Genomic DNA, 23,467 nt, shown 5'->3' on the forward strand with positions numbered 1-23,467 from the left:
TGCATGATTTTCTTCATAAGCTGATTTTAATTGAAGTATACGTATGCGTTGAAATGGCGAATTTTGGTGAAATGTAACAACTGAATCACTGTATTTGAGAGAGCATATTTTTTAAAATTTCGACAAGTTTGTTTATATCTGTATGTTATATGTTAACTTAAAGAAAAGATATTACAAATTCGTTAAGCAGGGAGACTGAAAGTGAACATTTAAATCACAGAAAGTAGTTTTTCAAACTGTGGGAAATTTGTTAGGTATTTATTTACCAATTTTAATAATTTAATTATACTTTCACCAAGATTTTGAGATGATGACAATAATTAAGACACAATAACACGCAGAAAAAATACTAATTCAGAAGTCAAACAACAAAAATCAGCGTTATATTTTCAAAATTTTGAAAGTTGCAAAATTTCAAAAAAAGAATTTTGAAAATATAACTCTGATTTTTGTTGTTTGACTTCTGAATTAGTATGGTGACAATAATTTAAAAAACAGACGTAGTTGAATATGAATGAGCATAGTTTCGAAAGTTGCAGAATATGAACTTTAATTTGGTATTTATTAATATTTCTTTTTATATCTTATTAATAACTTGATAACCTGGTATGTGCAAAAGAAAACGTGTATACGAGCCAGTTTCCCTTAGAAAGTCCTCCACGAAGGCATCCCTCCCTTCAGGCAGATAGCCCTCGTGTGCTTTGCCATAACTGAATAATCCAATCCTGTACAAAAGAAAGTTTATAATTTATACGGACTCCTTCATTGCACGGAAAGTATTTATTTATTTACCATCAGATGAGCAGCTGCACCGCCTTTAAGACATTCAGCTTTTACGCTCAACTGATGGAATCATCTACCAACTGTGTTGTTATGTAAAATACAATAAAATTTTAGAATTTTGATAATTACATAATAAAAATAAAATATCAATAAATAAATATATAAATAATACAATAAATAATAAACATAAATAGATACAATAAATAAAAGTTAAAAATTTAGAATAAGATGTGATGTAGCCGTTCCTCAATAGACACTAATGCCGGCTAGCTTTAAAAGGATTTATTAACAGAGCACACAGGAACGGTTACAAACAAAAGAAATATACATAAAAAATGAAACATTGAGAATAACATAACATAGTAAGCTATCATCATGGCGGCTGGAGGTCGATTGACGTTTTTTCATATCGCCACGAGATGGCGTTTAAATAAAATAGTTCGGTTACAGTCCATGACATGAATAAAATAGTTCAATTACACTTAAATAGGTCTGTTACAAAGATAAATACAATGGTGTTATATATGAAGTCAAATAAAGTATCAGAATTTTGAGAATTATATAATAAAAATTGAAGAAATTAAATATATAAAAACATAATACCTAAAGAAATATGAAAGTAAATGAAACGTAAATAGATAAGTAAATACTTAAGAAGATCATTACAAATTTTGAAAATGAACAACATAATGTATAAGAATAGTAGAGGCTGAGAATGTAAGATATGTAAAGAGTAAAGTATTTCATTATGGAGAATGAAGAGCAGTAATTGAATAAAAGTTGATGAGAAATAGTATTTGAATGAATTAGGATGACCTGAATGAAAAGTTCGTGGAAATTCTTGATAGAGAGTCATTCTTGAGTAAAAGACTTGACTAAAAATCTTGAGTTGAGAATTTATTAATATATTAAGGAGATGGAGTTAGAAAATATCCTTAAATTCTTGATCGAGCTTGAGAGATCTTGAAGGTTTAAATAAAGATAGTCTTGAGTGAAAGCATTAAAATGAGGTAGTAGAAAGAATGGCTTATTAAGTAAGGTAAATGAACAAAGAATAATGATTTCAAGTTCCTTTAAGATTATCGATGTTTGCGGAGATATAATTTATTATATTATGAAGATTATTTCTGAGAATATTACTTTTTAATAACTGTTGAAACCATAACTGAGCAGAAGTTAAATTGTATGCTTTAAGGTGATAATCTTTAGTAATGTTGCAGTGAAAGAGATAATGATCTATTGTGCCTTCATTACCACAGGTACAGAGATTTGTATGCTGAAGTCCGAATCTATGAAGGTATTTTGGAAATGGACCATGAGCTGTTAGGAAAAATGTAATTGAACGGTTGGTAGATATTAATGATCTTGAAGGTTTTGATATGAAAGTAAAAGTTCTTCTGCCGGTAGTTGCTTCCGTCCAGGTTTGCTTCCATAAGTGCATTAATTCTGTTTCTAATTTTGTTTTCAGTAATGATATTGGATATGGAATTGAGTAATTTGGAAGGGAAGAATTGTTTGCAGCCCCTTTTGCTAGTTCGTCTGCGAGCTCGTTACTACTATTACCGATGTGTGCTTTAATCCATTTGAAATGTGGTCTATTATTGTTTTGAAATTGAGAAAGTAGAAAATGGATTTCTTGTACAATAGGCGATCGACTGTGTCCAATTATAGCTTGAATACTAGATGCACTATCAGAGAGAATTAAGGATGGTAAAGAAAGTTCTTTTGCGAAGCATATGGCTTCTTTGATTGCAAAAAGTTCTGCTTGAAAAACTGAGTTGTTATTGTTTAAACGAATATTCCAGTTTTTAATATTTGATTTCCGGCTACTTGCGTTCACAATGAGAAGAAAATCATTTGCGTATGCTTGGATATGGGTATGATTAATATTGTCGTATAGTTTTAAAACTTCGTTTGCTATAAGATTCCAAAACGTAGGGCTTAAGCAAGATCCTTGAGGACAACCTTTTGATAATTTATAATTTATTACACCGGAATCTGAAGAATATTGTAGAGTTCTATTGCATAGGTAGTCTTTGATAATATGAAGGATATCCTGAGGGCATGATATTATTTCTAGAATTGTTATGATGTCTTTCCAGCGGATAGAATCGAAGGCTGCTTGAATATCTATCGAAATTATTATTGAATGAAGATTCTTTGATTCATTCATCTTTAAGACTTCTTGCATTTTTTGAAAAGCATGATCTGTTGATTTATTTGGTGTGAATCCATACTGATTTTCATGCATGATTTTATTCTTATTTAGATGATATAAAAGTCTTGAAAGGATTAGTTTTTCAAGGAGTTTGCCCAACGTGGGAAGAAGGCATATTGGTCTATAAGTAGAGGGTTTGTGGCTGGTTTATTTTTCTTGAGGAGCAAAACAACTTCTGCATTTTTTAATATATTAGGAAATGTTAAGTTATATCAGCAGGCGTTAATGAATGATATAATAATTTGTTGATAATTATAAAAAATAAGTTTTAAGATGATGTTGTCGATACCATCGGGACCTGGTGCTTTCCTGTTATTTAGTCTTTTGATGATATGTTCCAATTCATCGATCTTTGGAGGGATGATAACTGTTGGTGGATTAGGACGACGTGTAGAAGAACTGTTAGATGCTTCTGTATCTGTGTATGATTCGATCTATATTCATCTTGTGGGAATAGTTTTGATAAAATTTCTAACGCAGCTTGGGAAGAGGAAATTGATTCAGAGAAGCTGTACATTGATAATGAAGGAGGAGTGAAAATTTTATTGTGCGCTATTTTGAAGGCGGAGCCATAAATTTTGGAGGTAGAAGTGCAAAATGTTTTCCAACTATTAATTTTTGATATTCTGATATTTCTTTTATAATGCGCTCTTGCTTTTTGGAAAGCTATTTTATAGTGAGTTCACGGAAAGTATTAGAGACATGTTACTACTCCCCAGAATTCTGTAGTAGCTGAAGTTAAACTTAAATTTGAAGAACCGTGGATATGAGATTCTTTACCGCCGAGTTTCCGGGCATGTAGTTTTAAAACGTAATGAGCTGACTAAATCGCAATAGCTTATCGCTATGCAAAAGTCTCTGAGTACTAATAATAAAATAATTAATTTCTCCGTGATCGCACTGGTATAAATTATATATCCAGATATGCGTAGAGATATTAGCTATCCAATTAAACCTCTCCCTTTCCACCAAACCAACCACACGAGAGGACTTTCGGTTTGCTGCATATTTAGATTGCTGCCAAGCCGCACTGACACTATACATTTGCTGCCTTCTCCAAGATTCGAGCCCGGGCCCTTTGGCACGGCAATCAGAGACAGTAACCACTATACAGGTTGGGCGGCAATAAATATAGAGTTACAAAAGATTATTAGAAATCTGTTGAATGTGAAGTTATTTGTAATCTTTAAAAACTGTAACAATAGGGTTCATATTTGTAGCATCATGAACCAAAAATAATGTTTTACTTTCTTACAAATATGTATGATTGATTTTAATAGCTTTTTGTGCATACATTGACAATCGTCCATGCCTTCTCCGGGATTCGAACCCAGGCTCTTCGGTACAGTCAGCAACACTAGCCACAATGCAGGTTGGGTAGCTTACTCAGGTGTAAAAACTAATCATCAGTGCCGTTCATACCTGTGGAAACGGGTTTAAGCAGTAGCCAGTCAGTGAAGATATTGTTGCGCAGGTACGACTGCGCGGGCGACTCTGCGAAATCGTAGACCGAAACTCAGTTCACGTGTTCGTTGTGAGTGGTCGGTTCTTAACCACGTTGGCACCCATTCCATGCCTGAAATGTCTCTTGATGAACCTCTCTAGAGCAAGAAATCTGCTTAGTAACCAGTGGATTGCTTCGTCTGACCAGGCCAGCCTTATCCTCTCAGAGCAAGGAGCTCTGCGGCTGAAGGTCCAGCAGACTTCCTAATTCGATTCCTAGAATGAGTTCATCCAGAACATATTCTCTGACTTCAACAAACGAAAGATAAGTGAAAATGACTCTACTTGAATATGTAGTTTTACTTAATCTTAATTTAAAAGTAAATTGTGCTCAAAGTAGCTCTCAAGTAAATTGTTCTCAAAAATTTTCTTTCAATCGTTGCCTCGATCAAGGATAATCTTATTTTAGCACTTTACAGAGCAAGACGTCCTTTAACTTAATTATTTTGTATTGTAAGAATATATTAAGTTTAAAAATGAGAACAAGATGTTCATTTTTAGTCTGAGAGACTGACTTCAGGAAACGTTAGCGTGTTTTCTCTTAAATGAATCAGCAAATTTGTTAATCTTTTAAAGAATTTTATTTAACATATATGATTTGAAATGGTTCTCAGAAAATTCACTTAAACTGATTGTAAATGCAAGTTTTTATGAAATGTGTGTTAAAACAAAGTATTTTTGTGATACTAATACATGTGTAAGAGTCCAGCTAATAGTAGAAATTAAGTTAAAAATAAAAACTAGTTTGAGAACGCATGAAGTTAAAATTAGGCTTCGTAATTGCCAGAATATATTCAGTTTAAAAATGAGAACGAGATATTCCGTTTTAGTCCAAGAAACAGAGCTAAAACTTTGGAGTGCTTCTAATTAAATGAAGCAAATTCGTTATTCTTTAAATGAATGAAATTTATTGAATGTAAACCATTTAAAATTGTTTACCGGAAATTCGATTAAAGTGATTGTAAATGTAAAAGGTTTTGTGGAACATGTGTTTAAGTATTTTTGCGATGCTAGTAAAAACAGAAATATGGTTGTATGTGTGAAAGAGTTAAAAGTCAAGTTAACAGAATTTAAGTTAAAAATAAAAGCTAGCTTCAGATTGAATGAAATTTAAAGTTAGTTTTTTGTAATTATCAAAATTAATTAAGTTTAAAAATGAGAACGATTTGTTCATCTGAGAGGCTGAGTTTAGGAAACTTTGGAGTGCTTCCAATTAAGTGAAGCAAATTCGTTACTCTTTATTTTATTATAAAAGAATTTTATTGAATGTAAACAATTTAAAATTGTTTTCAGGAAATTCAGTTAAAGTTATTGTAAACCTAAAAGTATTTTTGTAACTGCTTGTAAAACAGGAATGAGTGTGTATGTATGAAAGTCAAGCTAGTAGTAGATTTTACGTAAAAAACGAAAATTACTTTGAGAAAGCCATGACATTTTAAGATAGGCTTACCAGCGAATGCTAAGTTAATTTTTCACTTAGCGCCTGAGGGCTGAGAATTGAATGTAGGGTGTATTTTTGAGGTGTGGTATGTGAAAATTCTAACATGCAGGTTGTTTGAAGCAGCAACTCTTTATATGAACACATGCTGTTCAGTAGAAAACAGTTTGCTTCAGCAAGACCTCGCAGGGGGGGGGAGATTTCAAAGTTGGAAAGAAAGTGGTGATTAAACCCATATGATGTCAAATGAAAGTACACTGAAACCTGTTTTTGTGCGGTCTTTGTTTGTGCGATTTTTTTATTTGTGCAATTTTTTGCCCGGTATATAAAAATTTCAGTCAAATTGGAACGTAATTGACGAAGTTACCAATTAAAAAAATAGTAAGTTTGATCGGCCATTTAGTTTGTTTCGACTTGCCATGGCATAGTGGTAAAGGGGGTCGCGGACTGCGATACCGAAGGTCCCGGTTTGGAATCCCGGAGAAGGCATGAGTGTAAAAATTCTGTTCCTTTATAGGAGGTAACGGTACCCACCTATTAGGTGCGTTATTATAATCTTTATTTAATAATTAAAATTTTTATTTTAAATTGTTAAAGTGAGTTTTTTTCCTATGTTGATATTCTTTACCGAACTTGCTACAAATGCCGATAGTTTAGGAATCTTTCTAAGAAAGGAGGCGCTCACGCATGCTAAGTAACTTCTAGATGTTCATCCTTAAAAACCCTACTTATCGCCACAAGTCATGTTTACATCCACCTGTTGCTTTGCCAACTGGCCAACTTTGCCAACAACACTGGGAGAAATTGAATCTATTCATTTTCTCATCCCCTCTACGCGCTTTTGAACAAGATGCGTGTGAAGGTATGAGACAGACCCCGGGTGTAACTTCACCCGTAGTTTGTAAAAAACAATGTATTAATTCATGAGGAATTTGGCAAAGCACAATTTCATGTCTACTTGCACAATTGGCACACAATTGTTATAAATGTTAGGAAATCAAATAACATTCTTATCTGTAATTAAAAATAATAAGAAATGTTACAAAATTTGTATAGGCGTTTGCCCGGAAGTACTATTAATTTCGTTTTGGCATTTTGCGTCGAAAACTTTAAATGTCCGTTTCACTTTTCAAATTGTTGCCACCCAATTTTATCGCCCTGTGTTATATTTAAAGAAATTAAATGATAAAGTATCTGCAGAAATGTATGTAAGTTTCTCGCATTGTGATAAAACGACTGTACCTAGAGCCATCCAATTCTAAATAACGTAATCTTCTCGAATATGGGCATCTGGAAGCCCTAATTTGGAATTTGTTTTATTATCGATTTCATATTTTGTATCACTTTAACGAATTTTTGATTAACAAACTCAACGATTTAAAAACGAGCAGTGGCAACACTATGCGAAAACAATATCTTCAACGCGCGAGACTTTGTATCGGAAATTCTAAAGATATGCTCTTTTTTTAATTATTTAGCGATATTACTGTTAAATTGAATTTTATGGTTTAAGTGCGAAAAACATGTTTAATAAATAAAGGTAACACATGAATCATTAAGAAAACGCCCCTTTGGGCGTAATATAAAATCTTAAAGGTTTCAGTTTTTATTATTTTATTGTTTTAATATATTGTAAATGTTGACTAAAACTGTTCCAATTGCTTGTGTAACTATGTGCTTTTATTTGTATTTAAAGAACTTTTAGCAGTAACTTTTGTCATCAGGTTATCAACACCTGTTAGATTTTATGTGCGGGACAGTTACGCTATATTTCATTTAATCCTCATCAGTAATTATTCGAACCATACACTATTTCGTAATAATCGATCAGTTTCGAAGGGGTTGGACTCCGAGTCCTCCAGTGCTAACACCACTTCTGAGATCTGAATTAATATTCTTCTGAATCTGATCTTCTGAGATCTAAAAATCAATATTTTATTGCATTTAAACTCCAGTGCTAACACAATACAAATTGGATGCAATTTCCTGTGTGTTTATTTTAGTCAAGAAAGTCAGCAGGGTGGCATCTTAAAATATATTGATTCCCAGTGGTGTTTTTTTATTACGGCAAAGCACTCTAGCGCTTTGCCGTAACTCTGGCTAAGGGAAGGGATGCTTTCGAGGAGGACTTTCTAAGGGAAACTGGCTCCGTATACACATTACAGATGGGGAAAACACGCATGCAGCAAGTCCGTTCGCCTAGAATCGAGTCTAGGTCGGAACTCCCAGTATTCAGCGACTTAACCGCTCGGCCACTGATAGACCTTGTTGACCCTCAACAAAAGCATAGTAGGGTGAGATAAATATCAAACAACTCGCAAATTTCTCTTTTGGGAAAATTAAAGAAGAGCAAAGCATTTGAGACTCTTGCATTGACAGTTCGTTTTTAACTTATCTAAAAGAATTATGTAAAAATTATATTATAGAAGGTTATTAAATACCTTCGACAGGCCACGAAGGCCAAAGTAATTGAATTGTACTTTTGAATTGCTTCGTTTGCAGTTTGATGGTGCTACGAATTTTTAAGAGCACATCCAAAAGCAAATTTAACAAACATCATAACTAAATTCAGTCCCATAATGACTAATGGGGTGTGCATCAAATCTTTAAATACACTATTAAGCTTATGAGTAAGTAATTGTGCTAGCACAATCACAAAGAATTACAAGCTATTGTGACAATGGATTCTTTATTAAGAAGAAAGGAATATACCTCAGCTCGAGAAGAACCAAATAAGTTGAAAACTCCAGAAATATTTAAAAGGAATTGAGAATTAAAATGTAATTCAGAATTGCAATTTTACTGTTATCTACAATATGTCTTCAAAAATGTTAACTGCCAAATCTTCGAAACTACAGGAAAAGAAATCGGATGCGGAAACCACATGGCTTTCTTATACAGAATATTAAATTATAAGCAGTTTTTTCTGCATTTCATTTAAACTTACTTCTTCGAGTTATACATTTTTTATAAAAAATATATGTTATTGGAATTTAGCAAATATTCTAGAAAATGCTAATCCATTGGAAAAAATCTTTTCCATGATAAAGTAAATTTTTAAAAACGTCAGAAAAAATAGCAGTTAAAATTAATAACAAAACAAGAAGAATAAATCTTCAATCATATCAATATTTTTAATGTACAGCATTTAGAAACAACTTAGTAAAATACATATGAAAATTAAATAATGTGCAAGAAACTAAAACTGGTAAATTTGAGAACGAACATCCTCAGAATGTTTGACAACTGAAGTCCTCCGGACAATGCAGTATGAATGTCCTCAGGATGTGAAATTGGTGAAGTCGTCAGGACATCCGAGAATCAACATCTTCAGGACATCCTCTCATATCCCAGGACATAGCGACTTAAATAAGACATCCTCAGGATGTTAAATTACGATGTCCTCAGGACATCTGAGAATCAACATACTCAGGACATCCTAATTATGTCCCGGGATATTTCGACTTAAATAGGACATCCTGAGGATGTTTTGTGTTACGGGGGTATATTTCTGATTCAATTAAATCGGTTTTAACTTCGCGGCGAGGCAGAAATACAAAAAAAAAAAAAAAAAAAAAAATTCTTTAGAAACTCAAAGATAGACAAAAAACATAAAACGCCAATTCATTTAAAACAAAAAAAAATTTACAATTAAAATTAGAGTTCAGTTTCTACACAAAAACAAGCAATTCGGCCAGCAGGCAGATTTTCGGTGCAGAAAACTAAGTTTCCTTTTGGTCCCACTCGACAAAAAGACAGTGAAGGTGCAGAAAGATTTAATTCTGGTTGCAATTTGATTTAATTCTGGTTTAATTAATCTAATAGGTGCAGAAAGATTCTGCTAAGTTTCAAATGTAAACAAATATGGCTGCTATGTTAATCAAAAATCAGGCGTAGCTGCACTTAAACAATTTTTAAGTTGTTGATGATTCTACAACGATGGCATGCAGAGTACATAAAAGGCATAAAAACCTTAACCGAATGATAAGAACAGCATAACCATTTTCCATGATTAAGTAAATATTCGCGATTTACTATCATATAAGAATAAACGGAGCTCAGGGAGCCGAGTAACAGTGTACAACTACTCGTTTTTGAGTTATGCGAGATACATACATACAAACGAACGTACAGACGCCACGAAAAAAATTCTGATCTGAATCTATTTTGGATCAACTTTATAATTGGTTTGAGGAAAAAAAAGCCCTTTGTGTCTTTACGTAGAGATGTCACGCAAAAACATAGTTAAATTGCATTCGATAGCGGTCAAAATTGATATTTTCGTTGAAATATGATACCCGGAATTTTTTGTACTTCCTTTACTTCGTACAAGGAAGTAACATTCAGTGGCGGTTAGAATATTAAACAAAACATTGCTATATTGATAAATAATAGTAAATGGGAATCAGAGTTCTTTGAAAATTAAACTGAAGCAAATTTTCTATTTCTGTAATATTATTATTGTGAATTATTTAAACCAGCGGTTCTCAACCTTTCGACTAACAAGTACCATGTAAATAAATACTGAAAAACGTAAGTACCACCGCTACATTTTACAATGATTTTTTTCAGTTTCTCAACAGAAATATTAAAAATGAATATATTTTGCCATTTGCACAACCTATTGGCTGTTTGTATTAAATATGCATATATAAAAAATATATTAGGTTAAAAATGGGTTACAATTTTTACTATCAAAATTTAAGTTGTAATACTTTAATTCTAAAATTGAGTGCGAAATTTGGGTCCGTTTAAGGAAGACAAATTTCCTTGTGTCTGGTCTTACTTCACTTAGTTTTAACAGGAAATTAGGATCCACTTTTAATTTTGTTTCGCATTTAATTTTTAAATATAACATGGATGAAAATCATTGTTCACACAAATAGGTTTGTGCAAAAAGGGAATAAAAAATTAATAGCTTTATTTGAATTGCCTTTAAAGTTATTTTTCGGTTCAGATAAAAGTTAACCAGTGCATTATTTTTGAAATCTTCAGTTAGAGTTCGATCACAGGAAACTTCTATCAATTTTTCTTTTTCTTCACGAGATTTTTGAATTTAATAGTTTAAAATACTTTTTTTTTGCGTACCATCTATGTTTCTCTTGCGTACCACCGGTTAGAGCACCTGATTTAAACTATTAAAAATTTTGATTAATTAATGAATGCTGCCTTCTTTACTGGCAAATAAGGAAATAAATTAGAACTTATTTTGGTTTTAATAATCTTGATAGCTCAATAAATCTTGAAGTGTAAAATAAAAAAAATGGGAGAAGAAAAAATTTTAGAAGAAAAAAATTAGGTTTGGGAAGAAAAATGAAAAGGAAATTTAAAGTTATTTTCAATGGAAAAGATAAAAGTAAAGTTCTATTTGTGAAAAAAACAAAAGAAAAAAATTGAACTTGCGAAAAAAAATCTTAACTTTTGCAAAATAAATAAATTGTAAATTTAAAAACTCTTCTTACTTCCTTGTACGAAGTAAAAAGGAAGTGAAGGAAAAAAGGAAATTCCGGGTAATCGCGAAAATTTTCAGGCAGCATATTTCAACGAAAATATCCCATTTTGACCTCTTTCAAATGCAATTTAACGATGTATTTCCGTGATATCTGTATGTAAGGACAGAATAAAACACTCCAAAAAAATTATAAAACTGCTTTAAAACCTCCAAAAAAATTATAAAACTGCTTTAAAATGAATTCTGAAGAGAATTTTTCGTGTCGTCTCTACAAACGTATGTACGTATCTCGCATAACTCAAAATCGAGTAGCCTCAGAACGTTGAAATTTTGTATATAGGACTGCTATAACATGTAGATGTTCATCTCGTATTTTGGTTGCAATCGGCCTCTCCAAACGTATATAAATATATTTATATATATGTCCACTCTGTTACCCGGCTCATTGATCTCAGTTTCTTTACTCTTATATGTTTGTAAATTGTACATTTTTTGCTTTAAAAATGATTGAATTATGTTGTTCTTATCTTCCGGTTAAGGTTTTTATGCCTTTAGTAAATCTGTATACAATATTTTTAGAATTATCAACAATTTTAAAATTGTTTAAGTGCCGCTAAGCCTAATAATGTTTTTGATGGCGGCTATTGCTCTTGTTTACATTTGAAACAGCAAGATAGCGGATTTGTTGCCAATGTAGAGAAACTTAGCTTCGCAACAACAAAGATAACGCCTTCATTTATTATTGCCAATTAAATCATACTTAATCCATTTTGGAATTTTTTCGAGGAAATAAGTGTTTAAGATTTACTTCGTAATTTTTAATACAGATATTTTGAGTTTTTATGTATGTTTGCCTTGTCGCGAAGTGAAAACTGAATTAATTGAATGAGAAATAGTCAATCGTCTGTGAAAAACTGTTTCTTTTTTGTTTTCTTTGCTTAATTTCTTTTATACATAGTTCTAGCTTTATTGTAGTATTTGAATAGAACATGTGGGAACGATTAGATAATTCTTTAAATGATATAAATTTTGTGCATTCTGAGTTATAATATGAACGAAATATAATACTGTTAAATAAACCTAGCGCCAGAGTGTCGCTATGGTAAACAAAGTGAATTTTAAAGAATGCATTTATTCTATTGTGGTTTATGCGCTGTCGGCGAAGTAGGTTTAATTCAATCTAATAAGTTTAAATGAAATGCAAGAAAAAATGCGCATAATTTAATATTCCGTACAAGGAAGTCATCACGTACAAGGAAGTACACATCAGATTTTTTTTTAAAACAAAAAGCGAAGATAAAAAGTTAAACTTCAAAAATAACTTTAATTTTTGTCATTAAAGTAAAAATGTGAAAAGGAAAAAATATGTAAAATTTTAAAAATGAAAAGAATGTAAGAAATAAGTTTACTTATGAGTTTTAGATAACAAAAACACATTTACTTCGAATAAAACTGTATGTACGAACCGAAACTGCCACGGATATATCACAGATATATTTAGTTAGCACAGGTACAAACATATTACACTACGCTTTCTTCTATATCGCTCTCTTTCACTGTCTGAAGTGTCTGAAGTGATTCTTGTCTTTTGAGCTCAGAAACTTGAGCATGCAAACTTGTGGTAAAAAAGGTTTGTTAACCATTCCTTCAAAGACTCCTTTGAGAGGTCAAACTTGTCTGCAGACCACGACCTCTTCCATTAAGGATTTTTTTCTTTTTTTTTTTTTTTTCTTTTTTTTAAATTTTCTCAAGTTTTCAACCTGCTTCCTCTTTGCATAAATAAGACGTTTGTACGCATCGTCTGCAGCTGTCAGTGATGCTACTTTGATATTAGGTTTGTAATTACTAGAAAGTCTTCTTGGTGCTTCAGAAGAGTCAAAACCATTCATCTGAACTCTCCAGGATGTCTGGGTTTGAATCATCAAAGGCCATATTAAAACCCCATTCATTCCCATCCCATGGTTCTGACTGCGAAGCGTCGCGTGTTGCAACGACAGCCGATGGATTTAGACGTTTTGGTATGCGGGGACTGTCTTGTGATATCCAAAGAAATACGATTTTCCAGGAACAGAGTCGTTAGGTAAAGGTACGCCGTCGTCTACAGAGCGGTAGATTTGAGCTGGAGTCGTCCGATGGGAGAATTCTGTTTTGGGACTTTGTCTTCTATTTTCTGATTCACGTATATTGAAAAGCGGAGGTGGAACTATCATTCCGCGAGCTACGTTCCGTCTCTTACCAGATGATGGATCGTGGCTAATTAGCCAATAGGTCTTCATTTCCGCTTTGCCCTGAAAATGAAATTTATTTTAAAGAAAATTTAATTTAAAGATAAAACACAAAGAATGCTACGAGAACTCGGAATGTAACGAACTAATAAATAAAATAGAATAAATTTTACATAAGAATTGAAAAAAAAAAAAAATCTGAAAGGTTTCGGATTTTAAATTACGTTGAAAGGGGCGTTTTTCTAATATTTTGTGTTACCTTTATTTATCATGTTCTTCGCACTTAAATCATAAAATTCAGTTCAACAGCAATATCGCAAAATAATTTTAAAATGAGCATATCTTTAGAATTTTCGATACACAGTCTCGCGCGTTGAAGATAAAAATGTTCTTTTTGTACAACGATGCCATTGCTCGCTTTGAAACCCTCGAGTTTGTTAATCAAAAATATTTTGTAAAAAAACGTTTTACAAAATATGAAGTCGATAATAAAACAAATTCCAAATTTGGACTTCCACATGCCCATATTCGTTGGAGGATTACGTTATTCAAAATTGGACGGCTCTAGGTAACGTTGTTTATCACAATGCGAGAAATGCATTATTTAATTTCTTTAAGTATAATACAGGGCTCTAATATTTCGTGGCAAGAATTTAAAAAGTGAAACAGCGCTTTTAGTGAATCGACACAAAATGCCGAAAAGAAATTAATAATCCTTCTGTGCAAATTCTTCCTTTGGACTAATAATAAATCAGTTTCTATAATTGACTTGATTATCTTAGAACAGTAGACTGCGGTTCATATTATCGAGGTTAATGATATAATTCGGATGTTGTTATAGAATCGCCCAAGTCCTGCTCGTTAACACAGAAAATACTTCGTTTGTTGTGATCAACAGGTCGGTGACCGTGATCAAAGTGTGGAATATATTTTTTAAATTGAAATAAAATCGCTAAAAATATGAGCAAACAGATTATAAAATTTGTCAAGTGCCAGAAAAATGTCGCTTAGGAAGCGGTCAATCATTTAAGATTGGGCCAAAACAAAAAGTCTGAGTTTGATATAGATTTTCAATTTGTTCTGCGATGTTTCTATCTGACTTTTTAAAGTATTTTAATCGGGCACGAGAAAGTTATGATAATGTCTGTTTTCTCGATTTCTGGAAAGCAAAAGAGTAAAATTACGTTTACAGCTAATACAGTAGTCAATTACAATTTCCGACGTAGCTTTCTTTAAAAATATGTTTCGTTCTGCATTGCACTGGAATGTAAACCAATTTAATTAGAATTCTACTAAAAACATCTAACTAAATACAAAATCTGTAACAATACACTTACGCTAAACTAAGATTGCATTTTCTGCCTAATTTTACATTGGCATGTTCTATTCAAGTGAGGAATGCTCTCTGAATATTAAGAGAACGTTTACTGTCACGGGATACGGAATCGGTCAAGTGATTTCAAGAAATATTATGCGCCGTTCATAAATAAACTTTTGCATTAAACTTTGAAAATACGATTAAATACATTATGAACGGTTCCGAAGCAAACTTCTGCATTTCCTAATTAAAATTCTTTGAAACTTCCTGTTTACATGTTTCTTGTTTAATCTAATTAAATTAGCTTATTTTAGTGCTATTTTGAAGCTCATTTTAATGTTAGTAAAATAGGGTGGACAAACATTACTGCATTGCAATTGTAATAATTTATTTTATTAAGAACTTTATTGGAATAGCAGACGATGCTTTATACAGTAAAAACTTAACAGCAAAGTACATTTTCTCAAGGTATACGAATTATGTAGTTAGTTATAAAAATTTCTTCAGAGGTTCATAAAATTTAACGAAAAAACTATCACAGACTTTGGGATGATTCGGCCGATTTCACTACACGAAGTCACGTTTGCACTACGCACAATGACCCACGATATGACTCAGAAAACTCCTGCTGAATTAATTTTAGGAAGAAAGTCTATAGACCTTTTTTTACTTCCTTGTACGAAGTAAAAAGGAAGTATTGTAATCGCGAAAAGTTTCAGGCAGCATATTTCAACGAAAATATCCATTTTGACCACTATCGAATGCAATTTAACGATGTTTTTGCGTGACATCTGTTCGTAAGGACAGAATAAAAGACTCTTTTCCTTCAAAAAAATTATAAAACTGCTTTAAAATGAATTCTGAAGAGAATTTTTCGTGGCGTCTCTACAAACGTATGTACGTATCTCGCATAACTCAAAAATGAGTAGCCTCAGAAAGTTGAAATTTTCTATATATATAGGACTGCTATAACATGTAGATGTGCACCTCGTATTTTGGTTGCAATCGGCCGCACCAAACGTATATAAATATATTTATATATATATATATCCACTCTATTACCTGGCTCAGTGATCTCAGTTTCTTTACTCTTATATGTTTGTAAATTGTACATTTTTTGATTTAAAAATGATTGAATTATGTTGTTTTTATCTTCCGGTTAAGGATTTTATGCCTTTAGTAAATTTGTGTGCAATATTTTTAGAATTATGAGCAATTTTAAAGTTGTTTAATTGCCGGTAAGCCTGTTTTTAATGGCTGCCATTGATGTTTATATTTGAAACGGGAGACTAGTGGATTTGTTGCCAATCTAGAGAAACTTAGTTTCGCAACAACAAAGATAGCGCATTCATTTATTATTGCCAATTAAATCATGCTTAATTCTTTCTGGAATTTTTTCGAGGAAATAAGCGTTTGAGATTTACTTCGTAATTTTTAATATAGATATTTTGAGTTTTTATGTATTTTTGCCTTCTCGCGAAGTGAGAACTGAATTAATTAAATGAGAAATATTCAATCGTCTGTGGAAAACTGTTTTTTTTTTTGTTTTGTTTGCTTAATTTCTTTTATACATAGTTCTAGCTTTATTATAGTATTTGAATAGAACATGTGGCAACGATTAGATAATTCTTTAAATGATATACATTATGTGCATTCTGAGTTATAATATGAATGAAATATAATTCTGTTAAGTAAACCTAGCGCCAGAGTGTCGCTATGGTAAACAAAGTGAATTTTAAAGAATGCATTTGTTCTATTGTGGTTTATGCGCTGTCGGCGAAGTAGGTTTAATTCAATCTAATAAGTTTAAATAAAATACGTATAATTTAATATTCCGTACAAGGAAGTCATGTGGTGTACACATCAGATTTCTTATATCATAAAAACTTAAAACAATTTTCATTAAAAATTGTAAAATACAAAAAAAAAAAAAAAAAAAAAAAAAAAAAAAACGTAAAATACCAAAATGCAATTAAAAAAACGGTTTGAAAAAACAATTTTTACAATTAAAATTATAGTAGCTAAGCAAAAATAAGCCACCACACATGAAGATATATTTTTCGTTGCACAAAACTGAAAGTTTACTTTGGTCCCAGCTGGAAGAAAGGCACCCAATTTGGTGTGCAAACTGACTTAACTAACTATTCTACTAAGAGTTTCAAATGTAAACAAATGGTCGCTTTATTAGTTCTCCAAGTTTTAGTTTGTTGATAATTCTACAACAATTGCGTTCAGATTAACTAAAGGCATAAAAACCTTAACTTGAAGTTATTCATTTTTAAAACAAAAAATGCGATACACTATTTTTCGTGCAAAAGTGTGCCTGCTCCCGAGTTTCACATGTCAGATATCAAAAATGAATCCATTAAATCTTCTGATTTCGTAGGAAGTAAGTAAAAGTACAATTATGATAAAAGGGGAAGGGAAGGAAATTTTAAAATTGAGACAGAACGTAGTAAAAAGTAAGTATCGTATTAGCAAAAAATTTCAGGCATCATATTTCAACGCAAATATCCATTTTCACCGCTATCGAATCCAATTTAACGATGTTTCTGCGTGACATCTGTACGTAAGGAGTCTCCCCCCAAAATTTAAAAACTTATTTAAAATGAGTTCTGAAGAGAATTTTTCGTTGCGTCTGTGCGAACGTATGTACGTACGTATCTCGCATAACTCAGAAACGAGTAGCCTCAGAACGTTAAAATTTTGTATATAGGATTGCTATAAAATGTAGATGTGCACCTCGTATTTTGGTTGCAATCGGCTGCACCAAAAGTATATAAATATATGTATATATATATATCCACTCTGTTACTCGGCTCAGTGATCTCGGTTTCTTTATTCTTACATGTTTGTAAATTGTGCATTTTTTGCTTTAAAATATCGCTGTTGTTTTAAAAACAGATGTTCGATTTAAAAAATCGTTGTCGCAAAAACTGTTTTAAAATTTTTTGCTTTAGTAAATCTGTATACAATATTTTTAGAATTATCAACAATTTAAAAGGTGTTTAAGTGTCGCTAAGCCTAATAATTTTTTTCATGGCGGCCATTGCTTGTTTACATTTGAAAGAGCAGAATAGTAGATTTGTTGCCAATCTAGAGAAAGTAAGCTTTGCAATAACGCCTTCTTTTACTATTGCGAATTAAATCATGTTCATTCTGGAAATCATGAAATCATTCATGAAATCATTCTGGAATTTATTCGAGGAAATAAGTGTTTAAGATTTACTTCAGAATTTTCAATACAGGCATCTTGAGTTTTAATGTATTTTTGCCTTGTCGCGAAGTGAGAACTGAATTAATTGAATAAGAAATACTCGATCGTCTGTGAAAAGTTGTTTCTTTTTTGTTGTTGTTCTTTGCTTAATTTCTTTTATACATCGTTTTAGATTTATTATAGTATTTGAATGGGGCAACGATTAGATAATTCTTAAGATGATATAAATTTTGTGTATTCTGAGTTAAAAAATGAAAGAAATGTAACGCTGTTAAGTGAACCTACGGCCAGAGTGTCGCTATGGTAAACAAATATAGTGAATTTTAAAGAGTGCATTTATTCTGTTGTGGTTCACGCGATATCGACAAAGTAGATTTAATTCAATCCAATAATTTTAAATGAAATGCAAGAAAAAATGGGTATAATTTAATATTCTGTACAGGGAAGTCACAACAGATATTTTTATTTAATACATTAAGTGTCAAAATTTATCGTTTAATCTTAGAAAATCGTTTCAATATTAGGTATCAAAAATATTGAATCAATTAAAATAATTACTGTGTAATCGACGTATTATACATACAACAATTAGAACAAAACAATTAGAAGTTAAAAAAAGCTTTTTGTGTAGTTTTTAACCGTTTATGAGACATATTAGATCTTCCGCGTGATGTTTATTATATCATCTGGCCCACCAGCGGCCGAGCGGTAAAGTCGCTGAACACTGGTAGTTCGGTTCGAGGTTCGAGCCCCGCGAACGGGCTGGCTGCATGGGTGTTTTCGTGGTTTTCCTCATGTGTAACGTGTATACGAGCCAGTTTCCCTTAGAAAGTCCTCCACGAAGGCACCCCCCTTTAGGCATAACCCACTGCTTTGCCGTAATTAAATACACCACTTATTATATAATCTGTAATATACATTGTATATATACATTGTAACATCCACATATTATACACATTGTAATATCTGTAATAATTTCTCACACACTCTCACACGCTCTCACACACTCTCACACACTCTCACACACTCTCACACACTCTCACACACTCTCACACTCTCACACACTCTCTCACACTCTCTCACACTCACACACACTCACACACACTCTCACACATTCTCACACACTCTCACACACTCTCACACACACCCTCACACACTCTCACACACTCAAACATCACCATCACACACTCACACCCTCACACACACTCACACTCACACACACACCCTCACACACTCACACCCTCACCCTCACACACACTCACACACTCTCACACGCACTCAATCACACTCACACACTCACAAACACACACTCCCACACACACACACCCTCACACATACTCACACATACTCACACACTCTCACACTCTCTCACATTCTCACACTCTCATTCTCACACACCCACACACACACACAATCTCACACACACTCTCACACTCTCTCGCACACTCACACACTCTCACAAACTCACACACACACACTCACACACACTCACACACACACACCCTCACACATACACCCTCACACACACACTCTCTCACCCACCCACCCTCACACACACCATCACACACTCTCACACACACACTAACACACACACACTCTCACACACCCTCACACCCTCACACAAACTCTCACACACCCTCACTCACTCTCACACACTCAGACACTCTCAAACACTCTCACACACACACCCTCACACACACACCCTCACTCAAAATCACACACTCTCACACACACTCACTCACACTCACAAACTCTCAGACACCCTCACACACACACCCGCACACACACACCCGCACCCACACTCCCTCACCCACACTCCCTCACCCACACACCCTCACCCACACACCCTCACCCACACACCCTCACTCACACACCCTCACTCAAAATCACTCACTCTCTCACACACACACACACTCACAACTCACACACCCCCCCTCACACACACACCCCCTCACACACACTCCCTCACCCACACTCCCTCACCCACACACCCTCACTCACACACTCACACAAACTCACACTCTCACACACACTCACACACCCTCACACTCACAACCTCTCACACACACCCTCACACCCTCTCACACACACTCACACGCACCCTCACACAACACCCTCACACACACCCCCTCACTCAAACTCTCACACACTCTCACACACCCACACTCAAACTCTCACACACACACACACAGTCTCACACTTTATCACACACACTCACACACTCTCACACATACACCCTCACACATACCCTCACCCACACACCCTTACACACTCACACACACCCTCACTCACACACTCTCACACACTCACACACACTCACACACACTTCAACTCTCGCACACACACACTCCCTCACCCACACATTCTCACACAACCTCACACACACACACACCCTCACTCAAACTCACACACTCTCACACACAATCACACTCTCACACACATACCCTCACACAACACCCTCACACACACTCCCTCACCCACACACCCTCACTCAAACTCTCTGACACACTCACACACTCTCACACACCCTCACACACACACCCTCACACACACACCCTCACTCAAACTCTCACACTCTCACACACCCTCACACACTCAGAAACTCACACACTCTCTCACACCCTCACACATCCTCACACACACATCCTTACACAACACCTTCACACACCCTCACACACACTCACACACACTCACACTCTCAAACACTCTCACACACACTCCCTCACCCACACTCCCTCACCCACACACTCTCACACACACACCCTCACTCAAAAACACACAATCTCACACACACTCTCAAACACTCTCACACACACACCCCCTCACACACACTCCCTCACCCACACACCCACACACCCTCACCCACACTCCCTCACCCACACACCCTCACACACACACCCTCAATCACACACTCTCACACACACTCACACACCCTCACATTCACACCCTCTCACACACCCTCACACACACTCTCACACACATTCACACATACACCCTCACCCACACACCCTCACTCAAACTCTCCGACACACTCACACACTCTCACACACCCTCACACACTCTCACACACCCTCACACACACACCCTCACTCAAACTCTCACACTCTCACACACCCTCACACACTCAGAAACTCACACACTCTCTCACACCCTCACACATCCTCACACACACATCCTCACACAACACCTTCACACACCCTCTCACACACACTCATACACTCTCACTCTCACACACTTACACTCTCACACACACTCACACACACTCACACACATTCACACACTCTCACACACCCTCACACACACACCCTCACACACCCTCACACACACTCACACACACTCACACTCTCAAACACTCTCACACACACCCTCACCCACACTCCCTCACCCACACTCCCTCACCCACACACCCTCACCCACACACTCTCACACAACCTCACACACACACACCCTCACTCAAACTCACACACTCTCACACACAATCACACACTCTCACCCTCAACACCCTCACACACACACTCTCACACACACCCTCACACACACACCCTCACACACTCTCACACACACCCGCACACACTCTCACACACACCCTCACACACACACACTCACACACTCACTCACACATACTCACACACTCTCACACTCTCTCACGCTCTCACACTCTCATTCTCGCACACCCACACACACCCTCACTCAAACTCTCACACTCTCACACACACTCTCACACTCTCTCGCACACTTACACACACTCACACACTCTCACAAACTCACACACACACCATCACACACACACACACACACCTTCACATATACACCCTCACACACACCCTCACTCACTCTCACACACACACTCACACACACACACTCTCACACACCCTCACTCAAACTCTCACACACACTCACACACTCTCACACACACTCACACACTCTCACACACACCCTCACACACACTCCCTCACCCACACACCCTCACACTCACACACACTCACACACTCTCACACACACTCACACTCACACACACTCACACACCCTCACACTCACAACCTCTCACACACACCCTCACACCCTCTCACACACACCCCCTCACTCAAACTCTCACACACTCTCACACACCCTCAAACACACACACCCTCACACACACCCTCAAACACACACACCCTCACACACACTCACACACACCCTCACACACTCAGAAACTCACACACTCTCTCACACCCTCACACATCCTCACACAACACCTTCACACACCCCCTCACACACACTCATACACTCTCACACACTTTCACACTCTCACACACACTCACACACACACTCAAACACACACACCCACACACACACACTCACACACACACCCTCACACACACAAACCCTCACACACACTCACACACACCCTCACATGCTCACACACACTCACACACTCTCACACACTCTCAAACACACTCACACACACACACCCTCACACAGACACACACACACTCACACCAACACCCTCACACACATCCTCACCCACACACCCTCACACACTCTCACTCTTACACACTCACACACTTACACACTCTCACACACCCTCACACACACACACACCCTCTCAGACACCCTCACACACTCTCTCACACACACACACCCTCACTCAAACTCTCACACACACACCCTCACACAATCCCTCACCCACACACTCTCACACACACACCCTCACACACTCCCTCACCCACACACTCTCACACCCTCACTCACACACCCTCACACACACACTCTCACAAACACTCACACACTCTCACACACCCTCACACACTCTCGCACACACCCACACACTCTCAAACACTATCACACACACACCCTCACACACACACCCTCACAGACACTCCCTCACCCACACACACACCCTCACAGACACACCTTCACCCACACACCCTCACACACTCTAACACACACTCTCACAGTCACACACACACTCACTCACACATACTCACACTCTCTCACACTCTCACACACACTCACACTCCCACACACACTCACACATTCTCACACACTCTCAAACATTCTCACACATCCTCACAGACACACCCTCACACACACTCACACACTCTCACACACACTCTCACATACACTCACACACACCCTCACACATCCTCACACACACTCGCACACTCTCACAAACGCACACACACTTTCACACACCCTCTCACACCCTCACACACACACACTCTCACACTCTCTCAAACACACTCACACACCCTCACACACACACACCCTTACACACACCCGCTCACAGACACACAGACACTCACTCACACTCACATATTCTCACACACACAC

General features: G+C 35.7%; 1 protein-coding gene across 11 annotated transcripts in view; it reads right to left on the reverse strand.

Annotated features, from left to right (window-relative positions):
* Window positions 1–472: 472 nt before the first annotated feature.
* LOC146996642 (transcription factor unc-3-like) overlaps window positions 473–23,467 on the reverse strand; it is a 100,536-nt gene continuing 77,541 nt past the window's right edge. For 7 of the 11 annotated variants that reach the window (XR_015041536.1, XR_015041535.1, XR_015041534.1 and 4 more), the window contains exon 3: window positions 12,699–13,682. Coding sequence is in view for 5 of the 11 variants with exons in the window: in XM_085817986.1 (XP_085674112.1) it covers window positions 13,667–13,682 (16 nt within the window). In the remaining 6 variants the exon portion in view is untranslated. Of the gene's footprint in view, window positions 726–12,698; window positions 13,683–23,467 lie in introns of those variants that run through there. The other 4 variants (XM_085817983.1, XM_085817984.1, XR_015041533.1 and 1 more) reach the window with 3 other exon arrangements.

Source organism: Stegodyphus dumicola, chromosome 6 (genome assembly GCF_044657685.1).
Source record: "Stegodyphus dumicola isolate Sdum_Otavi_A_Nest chromosome 6, ASM4465768v1".
NCBI lineage: Eukaryota > Metazoa > Arthropoda > Arachnida > Araneae > Eresidae > Stegodyphus > Stegodyphus dumicola.